At 37.1% G+C, this 23,290-nt stretch overlaps 1 protein-coding gene across 25 annotated transcripts in view; it reads right to left on the bottom strand.

Moving 5' to 3' along the window:
* Window positions 1-23,290, bottom strand: part of MAP2 (microtubule associated protein 2) — a 141,275-nt gene that overhangs the window by 57,034 nt on the left and 60,951 nt on the right. For 24 of the 25 annotated variants that reach the window (XM_086719490.1, XM_086719493.1, XM_086719500.1 and 21 more), the window contains exon 4: window positions 20,600-20,884. In XM_086719490.1, coding sequence (XP_086575616.1) covers window positions 20,600-20,861 — 262 coding nt within the window. In that variant the 5' untranslated portion in view covers window positions 20,862-20,884. Of the gene's footprint in view, window positions 1-14,434; window positions 14,729-20,599; window positions 20,885-23,290 lie in introns of those variants that run through there. The other variant, XM_086719502.1, reaches the window with a different exon arrangement.

Below are 23,290 nucleotides of genomic sequence, written 5' to 3'. Positions count from 1 at the left end.
GTACAGTATCTCCTATGGCACTTAGTACATCTTGCATGGAATTGTGCTGGTACACATGCCTTATCTCCCTCACTTTGTAGAGTTTCCCAAGTCAAGGACTTTCTCTTTATCACTGTTGCAGTCCTTGAAGCTCCTCTCATTGATGTTTACTCAGACTGGATGCCTAACAAAGTTTTTTGAAAGTATGAAAAGTTAACATGAAAGGTTTTGTTCATGCTATTTACACAAGCTTAGAAATAATCCATGCTCGTTATTATATTTACTAACTTAAACCTCCCCAAATTAATTATTTACTGAGTTCTTGTTTAAGTTTTGATGTATTTCAAAACAGTATTTCTTAAATAAGCGTTCCAGATTCTTGTGTAACTACTGATGAATTTTCCAGAGTCTGCAAACACTTAACATGAATAAAATTTCTTAATTTGGAAAAATGATCCAATAAAAATAATAAAAAGTATCTATTGGTTTGTGTGAACAAATTATAACTGAGCAATGCCACATTATTTGTCTTTTTGTTTGGAATTGCATTTAGAATAATTGTGACACCATAGACAATTAGTTTACCTGTTGTGGGCTAATGAGAAGAGAACAGGGGTGAGTGAACACTCTACAATAAAAAATGCATTCACAGAAGACGTAGGCCAAATAACATCATGGTACACTATACAACAGACTTTCAAAATATTCTAGAGACAAGGAAAGGAAAAATAGGATCATTACTTTTCTCCAGTTAGTGTGGACATGTCCAACCTAAATAAAAATGCACTGTTATCACCCATTACCCCATTTCTTGTGAGCAATAGTTTAATTTCAGTAAAGCAATCGTTTATTTTGCATAATAAGTAGTGGAACATTTGAATTTTGTTGGCTTTGTTGTTTCAGATAAAATTGATTTATAAATGTGTTTGAGTTTCACAGTTGAATAAGAGCTTATGAATAAGGCAATTTTACATTTGTATATATTTAAGCAAAATGTGTAAGAAAATAATTTAACTCAGTTGTGGGAGAATTAATTATCTATTTTTCCTTAAAAGAACTTAACTGACTTTAAGAAATGCTATTTTAGGATAAGCAAACAGGCTGTGTGGGAGCCAAGATAATGACATATTATCTTCATTTTTTTTGAAAGTGTAATATTGCTAAAACTTTTCAAACAGGAAATATCACATTGTCTCATATTATTTTCCCAGTGCAATAAAACATGAGCATAGGATTATCCTGAGGGTTTCAATTGGTCCAGTCACTTTAAAATCTTCCTCTAAGCAAGGGCTGCTGTCAGTGCAGGGAGGTAGCTTCCTCCCCCCAAAGACAGATGGCCTTTTCCCAACAGAAACCTAATCAGCAGATCTCTGGGTGAGTTTTACCCTTAAAGCCTGGCTCCTGGGACAGGAGAAAATTCACTCAAGGTTTGAGGAAAGTTCAGAGAAAATTAACGGTAAACATGCCAAACAAACACAGAAGACAAAGGAAGAGAGTCACAAAATCAGACCTACAAAGATAAAAATATAAGTTATGATGTGTGTATGATGTATCTATATAGCTATCTGTATCTATAATCTATATCTATATATAATTTACTCATTCATTCTACAAATATCTATTAAATGACTCTATCCACTTATCCATCCATCAAACCATCCATCTATCCAACAAATCTTTCTATCTGGGAGATCATTCCCTTTTATATTGTAGATTAAAGGAAGTCACATGGACTTTAATTCTGAGAAATGTGGGCACAAACTCTAGCATTGCTACTTTCTAGTTATTTCATACTAAGAAATTTACTTGGAATGGAGTGCCTCGGTGGGTCAGTCGGTTAAGTGTCCAACTTCAGCTCAGGTCATGATCTTGTGGTTCATTAGATCGAGCCCCACGTCAGGCTCTGTGCTGACAGCTTGGAGCCTGGAGCCTGCTTCAGATTCTGTGTCTCTGTCTCTCTCTGCCCCTACCCACCTCACATTTTCTCTCTCTCTTAAAAAAAAGAAAAACACAATAAAAAATTTTAAAAAATATGAAATTTACTCGGACTAATTGGGTTTCAATCCCTCATCCATGAAATGGAAATACTAATAGCACTTGTCTCACAAGTTGCTGTGCAGACTCAATTGCATAATTATAGAACAGGCCTGGAACATCAAGGAACTTGAGACTTCCAAGGAGTCCTTCACCAAGTTGTCTTTATTTCCCCCAGTCAGTCATACGTTCTTCTGGGTCTTCTGGTATTTCTGCTTCAAAGGAAGAGCAACTAAAGGTCCAGACCAACTAGCCTATTACTATTATGAACATCAGATAATAGAGTTAATCTGCAATCATACATGTTGATTTCAGGGACAGTGTTTTTTGGTTTTGCTTTGACTTTCCTAGACAAAGCTAGAGGGAAGTAAAAACTTTCTTTGTTATTTACTTTCTGGCTTTATAGCCATTTTCCTGACTGCAGAGGTCCTGGGCTATGACCTGCTCTAGATTTCTGCTAGCGTCCCAATTTAGGACCATCTTCTGGACAGCACTCCAAGAGGCCTGATAACCCCTGTCTTCTCCTGAGAACTATTAGCAACATGAAACAATCTTTTTTCAGGTAAGAGCTACATTTTAATTTTTCATTGTTTATTTTTTCGACTTCTTTATTCCCTATCCTACTTTATACTCTATTTTTTGGTTATTTTTTCTTTGACACATTATATGTATAAAACTATAAATAGGACTTAGTTGTTCATAAGATTAAAGATGAATCTAGATTACACATAAACTGGGAAATTATTATACATAACTGAAAGGTAACATTGATCTTCACAGCTGAAAACGTTATACTTCTTAGCATAAGCAGAAATTATTAAGGACTCAGTTATCTTTCTTTTGAACATCTAAAGTTTTCTGGTAGTGGATGTTTTTTAGTTTATGTTAAAAATTGCCTTAGTTAAGGAGTGTATATAATTTGTATTTTATTTTCACTCTTGTTAATGTCAGGTTCTCAATGTAAATAACTAATGGTAGTTTTTGCATTGAAGTGAGAACCAGTATTTGAATATTATTATTTTTTAATAGTGTCATTACAGTTAGTGAGACAGTTTCTGTAAGTATTACAAAAATATTTCATGACATGGTTCTAAGTCATATCATATCTAAATAAAATGAATGGCAACTGGGATCTAATTTGGTAAGTAATGCGACCCTAAATCAGTTTGAAGGAAAACATTAAAATCAACTTATTTAAAACACATTTGTCTATTAAAATGATAGGCTGATACAAAATAAGAGATTTAAAGATACAACCCAGGTGACAGAGCCATGGGTGATAACAGATCATCACTATATAGATAAACACCTTTAAGTAAAAAGTGAAGTCTGTCCTAAAAACTTATTCTGGGCAATGGAGATGGGGCCAGTATTCAAAAAACACTATCAAGGAAGCCCTTGGTAGATAAAATGAATTCTGGAAAGAAAGAATATTTTTTGTTGGTATTGGGGAAATAAACTGGTAGAAATACATATAGGAGGCAAATAGGGATAAGACACTAATTAAGACATGCTTGGTCTACAGAAACCTACCTGATAATCCTCAAAAGATATCATGCTAAGCTACTTATATTTCACCTAAATAATGAATAAACATCATATTGTGATACAAATTTATAAGTTGCTACCCCAGGCACTTTTATTTCTCATCAACATATTGAATCCACACAATAATACATTTTCTCGATGGGAAAACTGGCAAAATAATGGATAAAGGTAACTTATGGTCCCATTTAGACAACACTTTGAATTATATTGGTGTAGTTCAAATATTTTAGAGTAGTAGATTGTGGTGTCAGAAAACTCTGCCTCTATCTCTTACTAGCTGCAAGTGAGTGACAATCTGTCTAACCTTCAGATTCCCCATCTGTAAAGTGGGAATTAAACTGGTGTTCACCTTTTGGTGTGTTGTGGCAATTAAATGCAATGATATATATATCAGTTGCTCATTTAAATTCTGTATCACTGGTTTAATCACTCTTGCTGTCTTGCGGTCATCGAAGTCTATAATCATCATTTGACAAGATATAAAGATACGAAAGTTTTTGCCACATACAGAGATAATTCTGTCATTTTCCCCCATGAGTACCTCCTTGCCTAAATGCTGAACCACTGCCTAACACACAATATGTCAGGTGCCTGCCATTAAACTAAAATGATAAACTAAATTTTACTCTACCTATAGTATTATTCAGTAGTATGCAATACTATTCAGCATGTATAAGCTGTTATAACCTTCTGGCTTATTCCAAGTGCTGATTCATGCTATACCGTTGCTATGTTCTTCTGGTATTTTATCACGTCAAATTTTTAACACAGTCCCAAGGCCCTGATTTTTGGCACATATTTCTAGTTTAGTTATTTTGTTATGTTAATCTATCGATATTGCTTGGCTGATTCATAACAAAAGCAATGGAGTTAAAACTTTCTCAGTGGTCCCGGAAACTTCAACTTGCCTCTGAGCAACACGACATTGTTGGTAGACACAGAAGTTTGATTTTGAACGTGTACTCTTTGAGTTTTCATCAGGACCAGCTGTGATTACTTGAACATGCAAAGGCTCACCAATTAGACTGTGGACAAAAAATCCAAAACAAGTTGGCCTATGCTTGAGAACATATTTTTGTTGATTTCTTTCAGGTTGTTAAGGGAGAAGTAAGAGACACTAACAATAAATTCAACCATATGGAATATAAAAGCCAGTAAATGTTTCTGCTTTTAAGAATAATGGACATAATAATGCCGTGTTAAAAGAAATGACAAGTAAGCCTACCATACACTTGTGAAAGAAGGAAAACAAAACAATTTTAGACAGAATGCTCCTGACAAGGAAAGGTTTTTCTCAGTAGGGTACAGAATGGTTGCCTAGGAAACGGGTGCTAATTGCTGCTGCTGATGGAAGCTAGTCAACAAGGAAAGCACTGTGTAGTTGGAAGCACTGTGCTAGACAAATACCCTTGATAAATTCATAAAAACAGGGAAAGAAGAAAAGTTCCTTGCTTAATTTGGAGAGCAAATGGTTCCTCTGAAACTATTTCCTGCAATCAACTGGTGAAGAAGGAAATTAAAAGAGCAGATTGTTGGTTTTTGTTTGTTTGTTTCCTTGGCACCTCAGCATTAATTAAAGAGGCCAGCACTGGCATATCCTTCCTTAGTCAGACTCTGATCTCAAAGGGTCACCCTTGCCAATGTTGCAGCTGTAGGTCTTTGCATACCTTTCTTCCAAAGATTTCTTCTAAAGACTTACTGATTAAAACAAAGATCAATTTAGTTTATGCGGGAGAAATGCATTTGAGGTAAATTAAGTCTTGAGATGTTATTAATAACATTAATAACATCTCTGCATTAAGTCCAATGAGACATCATTAATAACATTAATGGGAAGATGAAATATCAATAAAACTAAGAGACCTTAAATAAATTCACACTTAGAGTAACTGTGGGATAAACAAAATTTAAACGTTTGTGTAGAAATGCAGTAGTGTGTGTGTGTGTGTGTGTGTGTGTGTGTGTGCCAGCACTCATATACATAAAAGTCTCTCCATGTTTTTAAAGTTCCACTTGTACTTGGGTACCTCAAAGACTTTGACCACCTAGAGTGAGGCTAGGATTTGGGTGAATCAATGTTCCTAAAGTTTCAAAATTTTTTTTTAAATGTTTATTTTTGAGAGTGCGCGCACAAGAGACAGAGTGTGAGTGGGGAAGGCACATAGAGAGAGAGGGAGACACAGAATCTGAAGCAGGCTCCAGGCTCTGAGCTGTCAGCACAGAGCCTGACATGGGGCTCGAAGTCACAAACCGTGAGATCATGACCTGAGCCAAAGTCAGACGCTCAACCGACTGAGCCACCCAGGTACCCCTAGGTTCCTATAGTTTCAAAACTTAGGACTGCTTCAGACAGAGGATATGACGGAAAAATGGAAAAGTATTCCAGGTTCCAAAAAAAGTCATTGGAGTAAACTTTCGAAATGTAAGTTGTCTATATACCAGGAATAGTTTTTACTAGTTACTTCTATAAACTTAGTTATTTCTTCTAGGAGAAAGTGTTTGTTATGATAAAATGGCAGAAATCACCTTTTGTTCACTGCTTCTATCTCATCCCCATCATAGTATAACTTACATGCTTTGTATGTAAGGCCTTTGGAGGCCTTGTGACCTAGAAGCATATGGAATTTAGGAACTGTGTGATAGGAAAATCACTTTGTTCACAACACACCGTAGGGTACAATCAGCACATAGAGAGACCAGCATGATTTTTATGTAATTATAGTTTGCTTAAGCCTCCAGTCCCACCATGTTTCTAAGAATGAATGTGCAAATAGCAGCATATACATCAACCTTATGTGCTTTCTTCTTATCAAGTCTCTCATGAACTATAAATGTTTTAAGTAAGTGATTCTCCATCTTCTATAACTGCCTGTTTTATTTTTGCCATTATAGCTATATAAAATATCATCCACAAATATTCTCTTTACACAAGCCCCAAAACCACTTGGCAGATTTCAAGTCACTAATAACTGTATATGGTAATTCTTCATAAATTTCAAATTATAAATGAATATACATATACCAGAGAACCGTAATTCAATAATCTGTGGGCAAAGGTACAATAGAATTAATTACATTATGAAATTCTGGAAACTAAAATGCCGTGAAAATAAAACAAAAAGAAAAAGAAGAAGATAGAGTTTTGAGCTAACCCTCTATTATTCATTAATAATTTTTGTTAAATAAAAGCTCAGCCACAACACAAGATAAGTGTGGCACATTCTCTGGAAAAGTTCCAAACAAGTAAAATTAATAATAGTTAAAGACTTTTTTCTTTTTTTAATTTTTTTTAACGTTTATTTATTTTTGAGACAGAGAGGGACAGAGCATGAACGGGGGAGGGGCAGAGAGAGGGGGAGACACAGAACCAGAAGTAGGCTCCAGGCTCTAAGCCATCAGCCCAGAGCCCGACTCCGGGCTCAAACTCACGGTCCGTGAGATCGTGACGTGAGCTGAAGTGGGACACTTAACCAACTGAGCCACCCAGGCGCCTCTAAAGACTTTTTTCTAGGACCTCTAAGTAGCAAAATCAAGAGACTTTGCAAGATCCTTAAGTAAGAAAATAAGTGTCAAGTCCAAAGTTATATTTGTAATTTGGTCACATTATGATAGGAAAGAGGAAAGACTTCAATAGAATTTTTAATTTCTTCATGACAAAAATTATTCTAGAATAAAGATGACTACTTTTGTATTCTGGATTGATTAATGCATCCCATAGAAAATGTTATTAAATGGGGGCGCCTGGGTGGCTTGGTCGGTTAAGCGTCCGACTTCGGCTCAGGTCATGATCTCACGGTCGGTGGGTTCGAGCCCCGCGTCGGGTTCTGTGCTGACCGCTCAGAGCCTGGAGCCCGTTTCAGATTCTGTGTCTCCCTCTCTCTGTGACCCTCCCCCGTTCATGCTCTGTCTCTCTCTGTCTCAAAAATAAATAAACGTTAAAAAAAATTAAAAAAAAAAAAGAAAATGTTATTAAATGAATTTCTCTCCATCCACAGATTCAAAAGTTTCATTATGTATAACAAACAAGAACAATAGTAACTTCAAAGTTTTCTTCAGAAATTTGCAAATAACATACACATTCTACTTTAGAAAATACCTCTTAGAGATCTGTTGAAATAAAATTTTACATTGATGATTTTGCTTCAGTGTTATTTACCATGTCAATCTCTATCTCTTCTCTGTGTATTGGTATCATTGTTACAAAGTCTACTTCTAGAAATACTTGCAAATTGTGGGTGCCATCTATATCATGCTTCAATCAGCCAAAGACATTGAAGCTTTATATCAGAACGTAAACAACATCTAGAAAGCATAAAGCTGTAACTGAGTATGGTAACAGTTCTGGTTGTTCTACTGTAGAAGCCCAGCAGAAAGAGAAAAATAGATTGATTTTGATGGAGTGGCAGAATTGAAAAAAAAAAAAAAAAGTAAGGACCAGATGTTATCTAGGTGGGTAGGCTGACATTAAGCAAGGGATTTGCATGGGGTTGAGGGGGGGATCCTGACCACATGAGGTAGCTTCAGATGCATACAGACAATCTGAAGAAAACGAAGAAATCGAGATTCAGGAACCAAAGCCAAAGGTGTTCAAGGTAAGTTTTATTTTCTTCATAATTTTGCTTAGGGCAGGCCCCAGGTAGGCAGATGCTACCGTAACTATAAGCTGTACTATGTTTAAAAACAGAGAGTTTCATTTGGCATGAAAACCACAATCCCATGTAAGGGATAGATGGGGTTACTTCATGCTAAGGTAAATCAGATTTCATAAACCTTCATTTCATTTCATGGCAGTAAAATCCAATTTACTATAAAAAACATATGAAAAGGTATATTATTTTCTTCCTGAGATATAAGAAAAATTTGTATATCAGGACTTGTAGCTTTTATTTTTTCAAAATGAAATTATAATTTTGTTATTTTGTACACGGTAGATCACAAACAGGTTGCCCAATTCCTGGTTCTAAGAAGAAGCCTGAAAATATTTCTGGTTCATTTCTATTTCCCTTGAAAGTTTACCAAGACTTTCTTCCCAACTTTTAGAGATATCCTCTACCCCTCAATAATGTTTTATTTGGGCTTATTTTGGGGTTTTGTTTTCCTGAAGAAAAGTTTGCTATAAAAGGAAAAATTTTCATGAAATCAGGGAACTTTGTTATTTCTGCTCTTTTTTTGTTTTTTGGCTAATTCTGACATGCAACATGAAATGCAGAGGCATGAATAACGTGGTCTGATAGGAAAAAGGTAATCAAAAGCTATAGGAAGAGAAGTATGGTCTTAATGCAACCATATGAATTAAAGCATCATACTTAAAATTTTATAGGACAAAATAAAAGAACCACCTCAATATTTTAATCAAATAGATTTTCCAAAATATTTTCTAAAAAGCATATGTGGTAATTTTCACTTCTCTACAGACCAGTTGAAGAAAAATACTTTGTATTTATATAGTTTTTTCATATCCAATTGCATCACAGAGCATAAGGCAGAGGTGAAACTCAGCATTATTTGGGGCACAGGAGACTCAAGCATTTCCAATTAGAATTGAAGAAATGCTCATCATTTTAAAAATTTACTTTAAAAAGTTAAAAATAATTTGGGAAGTTTATAATTTTTCACACTAAAAAAAAAAAAAACCCAAAAAACAAATTCAATCTCATCTGGTGAATCCAGTCCTAAAATATTAAATTATCAGTGAGGGTAGCTTCAATTTACTCCTCCTTAAACAATGAAATCCAACTAGAAAGGAAATCTGTGTCACCAAAACATCCAAGTTCTTGAGAGTATTTAAAAAAATTTATTTTAATGTTTATTTATTTTTGAGAGAGAGAAAGAGAGAGAGAAAGAGAGAGAGAGAGAGAACGTGAGTGGGGGAGAGGCAGAGAAACAGAGAAACACAGATTCTGAAGCGGGCTCCAGGCTCTGAGCTGTCAGTACAGAGCCCTACGTGGGGCTCGAACCCATGAACCATGAGATCATAACCTGAGTTGAAGTCAGATGCTTAACCGACTGAGCCACCCAGGCACCCCATCTTGAGCAGTATTTTTAATGCTTCATTCAGATCATGTGTTAAGTTCGGTGTGGTCCACAGGGCATTTCAAGCACTATAATTTTCATAGGCTGGATGGCAGATATGTCATGAGGACAGGGATCACAGGGATCATTATTACCCCCAATACATGAACTTCCCCTCCTAAAATGTGACTTTTTAGGAGAGTAGAATCTGTATTTGCTTCAAACTCAGTTCTTCGTTTTCTGATTGAAATCAAGACTTTTAAGAATTGGGTGAGAACTGATCTGGAGGAATATCTTCCATGCTTTGTCACCTAGGTCAAGCTTTTTTTTTTGGAGGGGGGGAAGCAGTTTTCCCTAGGTTAGCATTTTTGTTCTGGTAAAACTTTGAGTAAAGCAGATTTATTCCAATCTTTCCAATGCTTTAGGCACAAATCTCTAGTTTCTAAGCTGATGAGGAAAAACAATAAACAATTTTTTAAGAAAGAGAAAATGTACATAGGCTTTAAGATAAAGGATAGTAACATGCAAAATGCAAAAAGTATCTAAAAATTTCATTTTTAAAACTGTTTATAAAAGCAATAGTAAATGATGATGATGATTTTCTCTTATGGAGAAGAAAAACAGTCTTATAAATACTAAAATACTTAATGATTAGAATCAGAAAACACAAATGGGAGCATCTTTCATTTTAGTATACCAAAAAGGAAAAAAAATGGGTTACAAAAAACTCTTATCATTTTTTAAAATAATGAAACTAGAGAAGCATATCCAATTGAAATCAAAACATTTTTCCTAAAGTTTACAAATAAATATCCCTGTTATTCAGTGGAGAAATGTTGGGGCGCCTGGGTGGCGCAGTCGGTTAAGCGTCCGACTTCAGCCAGGTCACGATCTCGCGGTCCGTGAGTTCGAGCTCCGCGTCAGGCTCTGGGCTGATGGCTCAGAGCCTGGAGCCTGTTTCCGATTCTGTGTCTCCCTCTCTCTCTGCCCCTCCCCCTTTCATGCTCTGTCTCTCTCTGTCCCAAAAATAAATAAACGTTGAAAAAAAAAAAATTTAAGAAATGCTGTTTATTACCGAAGAACTTATCTTTGCAAGTCATTTTACAGACTCAAAGATGAAGTAGAGAGAAAAAGGACATTGGTGATACTTTTATTCAGGCTGACCTTCAAAAATAGGATTCATCTCTCCAAGACAAAACTGGTATATTCCTTTAAAGAAGGATAATTAAATCTATGACTTAGAATATTCATTTGCTTTAAGATTCAGATTGTCCATTTGTCAGAAATGAAACTAATATGAGCTCCTGACCTAGAACAGTGAGGCGATCCTTACACATTACACCAGAGGATCAACAGGGATAAGAACTGTAAAGCTGTTTGCAGGATATTTCAGTGCCTTTCAAGTGGAGCCAACTGTTATATCGGGCTCAATTTTGCAGGAATGAGCATGAGAATTTATTCACTGTCCATGTGTTTCTTAGCTGCTATAGATGTCTCTTAGGTCATTTACCCTGAGTTTCCATACTCTTTCCAGTTCATTAATTTTTACAATCAAGAAAATATTTCTAATCAGGTGTCATACTGCTACCTTAATTAAGTCAAAGGTATATTTTCTTTACTCCAAACTTACATTCTCATTTTTAGACCATGCCATCTTCCGCTATATCCTTTCTTGACTTTCTTTTCACTACAGTATTTCTGAGTTCCTACTTAATTCCTTTCTGTTCCAGCCAACAGTTCGATAGTCCTCACTTTGATTCTAGCTTCCTCTCTGTTTCTCCTTTTGCTTCTTTATATCCAGCATTTATCTCAGTACAATCATTCTCTCAAGTGCGTTGCTCATAATTTTTGGAGCCCTGTTTTGCTTGTGAGATTCCTGATCTCAAAACCTAGCATGGATATGAACTCTTTCTCTTCTTTATATCAATTCAAAAATATTTATTAGTACTTACTATAGGAAACAATCATTGCATCACATACCGAAAGGGACGTGAAATGATGAATGAAGCACAGCTTCTACCTCGAAACACTAACAACCTAGGGCTGCAGATTAAAACAGGTAAGAAGCCCAGTAACATGATCCATATGAGTGCTATTAGCAAGATACGAACATGTTACATGCAGGTGTTCAGAAGAAGAGATTCCTTGGAAAGAATAAAATCAACATCAGTTCTGGATCTTTGACCATGGACTCTGAGAACCTCTCCTGTGGGATATGCACCTTTTCAAAACATTTTTCCATCACTGGTTCAATGCAGAACATGAATAAAACCACCGATTAGTTGGGCAAATGTAACTTGTTTTGCAAAAGAGAAGGTTGTTAGTTCACTCAGGGGAGTTGACCCTTCATGCTGGAGTCACTTATGGAAGAATCAGAGATGCTCATATCCCAACACTGTCTCGATCTGTCTTTCCAAATAAAAAATTTGGACAGAAAATCTTGAATCTAACTTTCAGGCTGCTGAAGCTGAATCATACTATTAAAGATGATTTTTCTCTGAATCTTGATTCCTCTGTTATTACTCATTTTGCCTAACGTCTTAAGGTTTGAACTTTTGAAATAAGTTGTAGAAACAGACATTTTGTTCTCATTTCTGTGTTCTAATAACTACCTAGCATTTGCATATTTATTAAAAGTTGCAATGAGAGCCTAAGACATATGTCATCAGTTTGGCTGGGTTTTGAATTGTATTTTCTATGAGTGTTGCCGAATGGTGACTCATTCTGTGAGATGAGCCGCACCGTGAGCAGGCAGCAAGCGGCTCAGTGTCCTTTTCCCCTCAGGACTCACGATGCCAAGTCAGATCATGCTTTCACTATCAGATCTGCAAGGCAGCACCAGTTGTTCTGTTCATCTGCTCCTGAAATGAATTTCCAGACTCCCCTGACAGTCAAAGCACGTGCTTTATGTAATGTGCTAAGGAGCAGTGAAGTGTGAGGGAATGAGAGGAAAAGGCTTGGTACCCTGAAGCAGAAAGAGTCGCAAGGGGAGGAAGGACAGGAGGAGCGATGACCGATGACCGTGAGATACTCCCTGGTCTACTAACCGCTTAGCAACAATAACATCAAAACCAGAGCCAGCCCTTGAGGTGGTATTTGGTATATAGGGACAGATATTTTTCTCAGGCACATACAAGCAATATAGTTAATTTATATAGAAGTTACACTTAAAAAATACATTGTTGATCAATGATTAATATATTCTCAAGATATCAGAGGAATTTATTTGTTGCAAATTACTATTAAAGTTGTTCTCTTATCTTTTTTTGTGAGGAGAGAATTCTTTTTTCTTTTTAATGTTTATTTATTTTTGAGAGAGAGAGAACACAAGTGGGGGAGGAGCAGAGAGAGAGCGAGATATAGAATCTGAAGCAGGCTCCAGGCTCTGAGCTGTAGCACAGAGCCTGACGCGGGGCTCGAACCCACAAACTGTGAGATCATGACCTGAGCCGAAGTTGGGTGCTTAACCAACTGAGCCACTTAGGCACCCCTTGTGAGGACAGAATTCTTAGTAATAGAACAAGAGACAGTCAGTTGAGCGTCTGACTTGTGATTTCAGCTTAGGTCATTATCTTATGGTCCGTGAGTTCAAACCCTGCATCAGGCTTTGCACTAACAGCACGCAGCCTGCTTGGGATTCTCTATCTCTCCCTCTCTCTGCCCCTCCCCCATCAAAGTAAATAAATAAACTTAAAAAAAAAAAAAAAAAGAAATGGAACAAGAGACAGATAAAGGCTATGCATAAGGCTAATCAAAACAAAGGCTTACATTGTCCAAAAATAAATCCAGGAAGACTTGCTTCCATGACTGATTATTTTCATCTGCTCACTGCAAATGAAAAGGATTTTATGGGGCATGTAGAATTCTTCCCTAAGTGGAGATTTTAAAAACCTCAAAAATACCTTAAAAAAATATGATGACAAAACGTGATAGCAAATTAGAGAGGAGGAAATGTGATAATGTCTTGGAAAATACAGGATCAGGGGAGAGGGTCAAGAAAGAAAATACAGTGATAATTAAATTATATTTACATTTAAAAAAAAGCCAGACAGAATAATTTTACAAGTAGGTCTTAATTTTTCTTAGCTCAAATCTGTTGCAGTCATTAAGATTCAAATTCAACAAAATAATTTTTCAGTGTCAGTGCCCAAAGAGAATGATAAAAATATTTTTTTTTAGTGATTGGGATTGTGGTTCTGACATTTAGCATAAAACAAGATGTAAAGAAATGGGACTAATTTTCACCAAGTGCATGGGAGGTATTGTGGAAGAATATACATGGGAGTAAATGTGTATGCAAATTAATATTAGTTTTCAAATATCTTACTATATTGTGTTAGAGCCTTGCTCCTCACAACTGGAAATGTTTGTAGGCAATTAAAATTCCAAGGAACAAAATCATATTTTAATTTGTTATATCACTGGGTTTAATTAAAATAAGTCTAGAGAAATCATGGTTTCCTTATATTTTGATTCAGAATTACTGACTTAAGACAATCTCATTCTACTTTAAGACTTCCGCTGAAGAGCAAAGAGAGATGTGAAGTCAATTTTTACAGGAAGAACCACCCCTAACTGCGCATTAAAGTAAACAACGTTATCTGGTGCCTGTCTTTTCCTCCACTTTGTGCAAACATTTTAAGCTCTAGCTATCAATGTCTATATACAAGCTCATATCTTACCAAGAGTAGGAGATACAGTTCATTGTTATAACGTCCATGTAAGCAAGCTCTCCATCAGGTTCAGACCCTTCTATTTACCAACAAGACAAGCCACATTTTATGATTGAAGTTAATGCCCAAATCTGCCCCAAATGGTATAGAGACCACATAAGGACAAAGCAAACATGACAAATACAAACCTTGTGGAATTGCCTTTCTTTTTTTTTCAATCAATCCTGTCTTTCTTACTCTTTCCAGCCCCAGATGCCTAACCATTCAAAGGAAACCACGGACGAGATCCCCATTTTGCGGACTCATCTATCGGCGCCTCCAGGCCCAGACGCTTCGCAGTGAGGCCCTGGTGCTTTTCTGCAGATCCAGCCTTGAATGCTAAATAACTGTGCTCTGCACACTCCTCTCTCTGCGCAGCTCAGGGAAATGGCAGCTAGAGCAATGAGTGGTTGCCGTGGCAACAAGGAAAATCTGCAACCTCTTGTATTGTTAGGCCAGCGTGTTTACTTGCCTTGTGGGGTGGTGCAGATGGCTTTAGTTGTCTCACGAGAGACATGGTTCTGTACTTTTTTTGGTCCTGCGTACATTAATAAAATATCATATACAATATGCCATATTTTAGATGGGATGGTGACTCCTGCCAGTAAATCTCAAATCTAGGAATGGAGGCAGGAAAAATGAGAGAGGTAAGAAAAAGGCAGGTTCACATTTCCTAAGATGAAAAAGGGAAAGAGAAGCTTAAAGGTATATTCAACTTTTTGCATGTGAATGATGACAAACTTTTCCTCCTTTATGTATTTTTAAGCCTTCAGCTTCTAATTCCAGCAACAATAAACTTGCGTATCTCAGTATGTTGATCACCTGGCTGTCTAAGCTCTGGGGAGGTTAAAGTGCAGGTCAAGGCTTTCAAAGGCACAGCTCCATTGGTAAGCTCTGAAAAAGCAATAGTGTGTCACCTGGAACAGCTTTTACAGATCTCACGGCTGCAGCAGGAAGGAGACCTGAATAGGATCCCCAGGATGTTGGGAAAACAAAGCAGTTGTGTCTCCAGTTCTGGAGAACTGGAATGGGGGTAACTGGAGAAATGTCCTTTAATCTTTAAATTTACTCCAAGAGATGGCTGATACCGACTTTTGATGATCACAAAGGCCTTTACCCCCTGACTGGTCTTTCTTACTTGTGTTGAAAGCATTGCACCTTAGGCGAGTCAAAATCATGAAAGCATGATTTTTTTTTTTTTTACGTTTATTTATTTGTTTTGAGAGAGAGAGAATCCCAAGCGGGCTCTGCACTGCCAGAGCAAAGCCCCATGCAGGGCTCGAACTCACAAACGATGAGTTCATGACCTGAGCTAAAATCAAGAGTTGGATGCTTAACAGACTGAACTACCCAGGTGCTCCACAAAAGCATGATTTTAAATACTTCAATGTTGTGGCATCTATAAACTTCTGAGAATTGCCCCCTTTCTTGCTCCATTCATGCTAACATCAAGACTAAAGTTAGGATGTTCTGTCATGCTGAAAGGTACAGGGATGTGGCTGTTCTGTAATAGAAGAAGGCTATAATTGGTAACAGCTGCAGCTGGCCGTGCTGCTCTGAATCTGGCAGAGTGAGGTGTGGGAAGCGCACAGGTCTATGCAGCTGGAGACCTGCAGTCTGGCTGTGGTCATGGGATCTCAGATGGGTGACTACACCAGTAAAGAGGAAGACTGAAAGGTGGTCTTACCTGTCTCTTCCAGTGATCTTGATATGAATGCTAATATGATAAGAAAGATAAGAAACTTAAAGAAACGGCTCTTAGGGGCGCCTGAGTGGCTCAGTCAGTTAAGCATCTGACTTTTGGTTTCGGCTCAGGTCATGATCTCATGGTTCGTGGGTTCAAGCCCCACATTGGGCTCTGTATTGATGGTGTGGAGCCTGCCTGAGGTTCTCTCTCTCTCCCTCTCTCTCTCTGCCCCTCCCCTGCTCATACTCGCTTGCTTGCTCTCTCTCTCTCTCAATAAATAAATAAATAAACTTAACAAAAAATTTTTTTTTCTAAATAAAAAAAGATGCGGCTACTAATTTTCAGTCAGGATTGGAACTCTAGGGGTACCAAATGCAGTCCTCTTGCTTTCTTCAATAAAGATGAGGCAGAAAAGAGAGGAAAGGTTCATTACAAGCCTTTTACGATTCATGCTTTGGAAGATGATTTAAAATGACTGTTTTAAAACAAACAAAAAGCAGAAAGAGACTCCTAAATAAAGAGAATTAACCGATAGTTGCCAGAGGGAATGGGGTGAGGGGGCAGGGCAAGATGAGCGTGGAGAGGAAGGTACAGGCTTCCAGTTACGGAATGAGTAGGTCATGGGGCTAAAAGGTACAGCATAGGGAATACAGTCAGTGGTACTGTAATAGTGTTGTATGGTGACAGATGGCAGCTATATTTGTGGGGAGTGTATCATAATGTGTAGAGAAGTTGAATCACTATGTTGTATACCTGAAACTAAAGTAACTTTATGTGTCAACTATATTTCAATAAAAAAATAAATTAAAAAAAATGATGGTTTTAGTTTCATTATAATAGCAGCTTTCCTAAATGACTAGATTCTCAATGGTTTCTCCTTTTGTGTGTGTGTGGGGGGGGACTTTTATGTCATGGCTTCTAAAAAGGTTACTTTAGTGAATAAATACAGGAATAATCCTTAAAGTAATTAAAAGTTATGATACAATAAGCGAGTAAATCTATCTACTTTTCTATGGATTGGCTCTCAATTGTAAGAAAAGAGCCAAGATCTAGAAGAATAATCTGTAAAATATATATATATATATAATTTAAAATATTATTGCCTTCTAGAATCCCCTTCTCCCCCTTTCCCAGCCTCAGCACATAAGATCAAAGATAAGCTGACTATGGGTTTGCACATCTAAAAATTAAGAATTATTATGGCCCAGAAATGAAGGTGAACATTGAAAAGCATAGGTAAGAGAGAATGAGGTAAGATCTCTGGTTCAAGTAAGCCCACCTGATGACAAAAGGAAGGACGAAAGTGATGCAGTGATGGCGTTTCATTTATTATGGGATCTTGTTTTCTAGAGAAGAATAAAAATAAACAACCTTGAGGAAAAATTTGTTTCTAAAAATTAAGAGAGGACTATAGCAAAGAAGGAAAGAAGAAAGATCTCTGGATTCAATCACTAGTGGCTTGGACACCACAACATGTAGCTGAAGACCTGATGTTCCTAGGAAATGTGTCATGTTAAAAGTGCCCGGAGAAGTATCTTTTGTAAGGGAAAAATGCAATATACTGATATGTGAATATACATGTGAATGATACATGTGAATATACATGTATACATGAATATACATTCATATACATGTGAATGATAAAAGAGGAGGCCAGAATATAGCTCCTCTGGTCCTCTTTAATCACCTTGAAATACAAGGCCAGCTCACATTAGTGATGCCTATTATCAATGGTTAGCATTTCTAAAGACTATCTTTGAGATTTAAGGACACTTCTTTTTATTGGGAATGATCTTTGTTTGTGAAACAGTTATATATAAACCATCAATAATAAAATGCATTATTTTATTAAGCAAAAGTTTGGAGAAAAATCTAACTGCACATTGAATTATCACTAGAACATCTTCTGTAGATATGAGACAATATCTCACATTTTTCCTTTCCCACAGCTTTCTACATATGGATATTTTATGGACTTAAAAATGGCCTGTTATTTCTGGAGGGAGTTTAACTTAAGAAACATCATAGTTTGGATTGCACACTTCACTCTGGTGACCCACAACCGGCTGCTTACAACTTTTTTTCACTATGAACATACATATAGAACTTTCAGAATCAGTTTCTCAAAGGCAGTACAAGATTCGTGTGATATATGTTTAGTTGAATTCAAAATTAACTCTGGATGGTCCTGAACCCATAAATTAAAAGAAACATCTGTTAATCTCTTTTTAATTTATATTATTTTCTCAAAGAAGCTGGCAAGGACATACTGACCTTGCAAAGAGATTTTTCTGATGCTCTTAAATATTTAATTAAGACCACTGAAAAAATGAAATAGTAAGTGATATTGGTTCTTCCTTGACCAAATACGCTACAGGGATTTTTTTCCTTAGTATATTTCAAGCCTCTATCATCATCAGTAAGATTCAACTGGTGAGAGCCCAAGAGACAAAGCAAGACTTTCAAGAGTTTTCATTCACCATTAATTTAAGCAGGACTTTCTTCTTTTGCATTCATTCACTCACTCATTCAACATACATTTGGTGAGTCCTTGAAGTGTAATGTCAGGTGTTGCAAGATATGACGATGAGAAAAATGTTGGTCTATCACATGATCTCTTGCTTTCCCCACAACAATTTTGCTCCTCATGTCCTCGTCTCTTCATGCTTCAGTTTCTTCAAAATGTTCCTAGTTAGTGCTCCTGACACTCAGGTCCTGCCCTGTTCAAGTTGTATTATACTCAACTTTAGAAAAATATTCCTTGATCAAGAGTGCCCTATCGTCCATATTGACACCACTACCACCACCACCAATAATACTAATGGTAATTAATAGATACTATTTCTTGATTCATTGACTTCGTACACTTTACTATCTCATTTAATCCTCATTGTGGCCACGAAAGGCAAAAATAACATTTTTACTTCTCTTGTATCCACAATTCCTTATTAATGGGGCATATGTGTCTGTTGAGCACTGTGCAGCTGCTCAAATACTTAAATTAGATTGGACACTGCCACTCTCTTCTCCTGTTCCACATGACTTTCTGCAGGGTACTTGCTTCTTATTACAGCCAAAAACCTGACTTCACAAAGATAAATCTTGAAAAGGATTTTATATTTATATTTTGTACTGTAATCGAATGTTGAAACTGTGGACTATCTTGAGGTCATGTAGTGCTTAACAGATGTTGAGTATCTCTGTGTTTCCTTTGAGCATTTAAAATATTCTGCCACACCCCTGAGTTTGCTGCGACTTATCAAGATGCTTCTGTAGGCAATTTGGGAACTTTGGTCCCAAGTAATAATGATCTCTCTTCAACTCTGCCTTTCTATACTGCTCATTTGGCACACAATACATTGTGTTTTGCATTTGAATTGTGTGCACAGGCCTCATGTCTGCTACTGCATCCTCTGCTCTGTGAAGTTCAGAGACCACTCCTTGCAAGTGCCCTGGCACAGAAGCTAATATACCTTGCATATAGAAAATGCTCAACAGTAGTTTATCAAATGAGTGGATTAAAAAAATTACAGCATGTCCTTATGTAATTTCTCTTCAGTTATTTGAGAAGCCTTTAATATTACCCCCATTAATTTTAAGTATATTTTTTGAACAAAGCGTACAGTTGATAAGTGCTGCTGACTGACAGAGTGCAGAAAATCGGTCTTTGAATAAGCAAGGGATGACTCTGAAGGAGGCATTACCTTTCTTATTACTTATAGTTTACCTACTCTTTTTGGAGTAGCATGTCAGCAAGTTATTGTGTACAAACACATTAAATTCTTATGGCAGAAAAATCAGAAAGTAATGGTGAAGAATATAGTGAAAGCAAGTGTTTCTCTATGCTGTTAATGCTTTATAATGACTACGCCATCAAGGAAGCTATTATCAATGAGAGTAAGGAGGACTATTGGTAGAAATTGCACTTTGAAAGGAAGTACTTAGGAGTAAGCCAAATTAAGTTCTCCTTCAAGCATCTGTAATATTAGTTCTTAAAAAGCTCTCTGAGGAAGTACGAAGTGGTTCCCATGTATGTGTTTCCTTCCCTTCCCTCCCCTCCCTTCCCTATTCTCTCTCTCTCTTTTTATTTTAAGATTTTTTTTAAGTAATATCTATACTCAACTTGGGCCTTGAACTCACAACCCCAAGATCAAGAATCGCACGTTCCACCAACTGAGCAAGCCAGGCGCCCCAATCTCTCTGTCTCTTTTTTTTAAAAGGCTGGGAGATAGGCTCTATATGGCTTTCTGACCTAAAATGTACATATACTTCTAATTAGTCAATCAGATTTAGGTCCAATAACATTCAAAGCATTTGTGAAGTTTTCTTTCAATGAGTTAAAAAGGCTGAGAGTTAACCAGCAAAAGCACACACACACTGAGCCATCTGTCCATTAAAGTGGTAAAACTAAATAGGGAGATGAGATTAAGAATACAACTAATTTGGGGGAATGTTAGGCTCCTCCTCAAGATTTTTCTTTTTTCTTGGTGTCTATTTTCCCTGACGGACTGGAATTTTAGACCTTGTGCTGGTGAAAGAAGGTCATCATGGTAAATTAATTCAGTTTCAGACTAAACAGACTTCAAAGCACAAAGCCAGCACTGGTGACAGAGGAGCCCTTGGTTACCTGCTGTTTCTCTGTCAGCTGAGGTCAGCTCTCCATTGATGCCATTCTCTTTGGTATCTGAATAGGTGCTCTGTGACCCATGTTCTCCAAAGGCGCCCTCTTCATCCTCCCTGTATGGGAATCCATTGGCGCTTCTGACAAGTCCTTCCCCTGCCCCGCCTTGGTCCTTAATCTCAGGTGGATGTGGATGTGCAGATGCTTCTGTTAGTTGAGCTGAGGTCCAGTGAGGCGCCTTTGCTTCATCTTTCCGATCATCTGCCATTCTTCTACACCTTGTGACCTCTTCTGGGATTGGAATAAAAACAATAGCGGCCATCACTGTGGGGAACTATGATCTAATATTACTAAGATAGGGCACACTTATAGCAAACTCAATAGTTAGCTATGGTCAAAAAAACATGCTCAATATTCGACTGTTAATATCAAGAAAACAGCTGTTGTTAATACCTTCGTTTTTACAGATCTCTTCTGGCATATCAATTCTTTTAATACAGGATCACCATTAATTTACATATATATTTTTTACACTAGTATTTGGCATTTAAGGAGATATCTAACTTTCATTGATACATGATATTGACTATACAGTAGAGTCAAGGAATCCTTCAGGATAGGGAAAATTTGTAGTATGAGAAAATTGGGTAGAAGTATGTGAGAAAACAAATGGCTGAGGGGGAAATGATGAATTGGGGGAAACTACTCCAAGTACTCTTTTAAAAGCAATTCTCAGGGATGCCTGGGTGCCTCAGTTGGTTAAGCGTCCAACTTCAGCTCAGGTCATGATCTCACAGTTTGTGAGCTGGAGCCCTAAGTCGGCCTCTGCACTGACAGCTCAGAGCCTGGAGCCTGTTTCAGATTTTGTGTCACCCTCTCTCTCTGCCCTTCCCCCCACTCATGTTCTGTCTCTCTCTCTCTCTCTCTCTCAAATAAATATTTTAAAAAATTTAAAAAAAATATTTAAAAACACAATTCTCCCTGAACCCTAGAAAAGACAATGGCTAACACATTAGTCTTTAAAAAAATTTTTTTTAATGTTTATTTATTTTTGAGAGAGAGAGACAGAGAGAGAGAGAGAGAGAGAGAGAGAGAGAGAGAGAGAGCACAAGTTGGGGAGGGGCAGAGAGAGAGGGAGACACAGAATGTGAAGCCGGCTCCAGGCTCTGAGCTATCAGCATAGAGCCTGATGCAGGGCTTGAACCCATGACAGTGAGATCATGACTTGAGCTGAAGTCAGATGCTTAACCAACTGAGCCACGCAGGTGCCCCCACATTAGCTTTTTCCATTTCAAAGGTGTTCAATTCAAACCAGAGATGGATATGTTTTCTTGGATACTGTATATTAAAAGAGAGTTTTGACTTAGTTTCTCAGCAAATTTTCCTAAACCATATCTATGGATTAAGAGTATATATAGATATACTAAGATTTTGTCTTAGTATATCTTACATAGAGAAAAGATTAAAAAAAATACAGTATTAGACCTACATCCTACCTTATAATGTTATTTCACAACTAAGTCAAATCAGATCTGGAAAAGTTAAATTACTGACATGTATCAGTAACTGTGAATTGTAGTAAAGTTTGAAAAAGTCATGGCGTAGGTGTTTTGTACACATTAAGTCAGTGACAGACATTGCATGGCCTTCACTTACACAATGATGTCACTAGGTTTAGACATGTAGTTGATAAGAGATGATTCATTACTCACTTCTAGAAAGCTGTTGCCAGCAATGTAGTCTTATTCATGGCCTACTGTTCCCAGACTGAGGATAGAGACATAGGCCATGACTGTCTCTGATGGAAACTAAGAACACTTTCCCATTTTCTTTTTCTTTCCTTTTTTGTTTACTTTCCTGTTTTCAAAACAGTAACTCAAGTAAAAACATCCAAACAAGCAAACAAAATTGTATTAAAACAAATCTTCCTGTTACTAAGCTCTGTTTAGAGACATCACAAGTAAACTAAGTTGTAAAGAAAGTAAGCTTTCCCACCAAATTCCTAACAAGCATTTGTCTTTTTTTTCCCCTCAAATTTCAATGTGTTCTTCAGGTTCTCATTCTAGTTTTCTATTCATAGCTGGAAGAGCTAGATGAGTTAACTCATTTAAACTAATTTGACTACAATACCAAACCTACCCCCAAACTGCTTCCCATAAGGGTTCTATTTATTGTCCTTAAGAACATATTTAAAAAGTGATATGAATTTAGCTTTCAAAGCATTGATTGAAGGGCTTGTGAATAAACCAAGGAGCATCCCTATATCACAGACAATGTGTAAAGAACTTTATCCCCAGAAGTGTCTCTTCATCTGTAAAGCAAGGACAATGATGCCTAGTTTATTATTGTAAAGTTTGAACAGAAAAATATACAGGGCAGGGCGCCTTGGGTGGCTCAGTCGGTTGGGCATCCAACTTCAGCTCAGGTCATGATCTCGCTGTCCGTGAGTTCGGGCCCCACGTCAGGCTCTGTGCTGACAGCTCAGAGCCTGGAGCCTGTTTCAGATTCTGTGTCTCCCTCTCTCTCTGCCCCTCCCCTGCTCACGCTCTGTCTCTCTGTCTCTGAAAAATGAATAAACCTTGAAAAAAATTAAAAGAAAAAAAAGAAAAATATACAGGGCTCAGCACAGTCCCCGTCATGTCCAATAATTAACAGTTACAATCTCTGTTATTGTTGTTAGAATTATACTACTAGCCA

The sequence above is a fragment of the Puma concolor genome, chromosome C1 (genome assembly GCF_028749965.1).
Source record: "Puma concolor isolate L17-30 chromosome C1, mPumCon1.1.hap2, whole genome shotgun sequence".
In the NCBI taxonomy this organism is placed as follows: domain Eukaryota; kingdom Metazoa; phylum Chordata; class Mammalia; order Carnivora; family Felidae; genus Puma; species Puma concolor.
The sequence above is the reverse complement of the archived record's forward strand: the minus strand, read 5'-3'. Positions and strand labels throughout refer to the sequence as shown.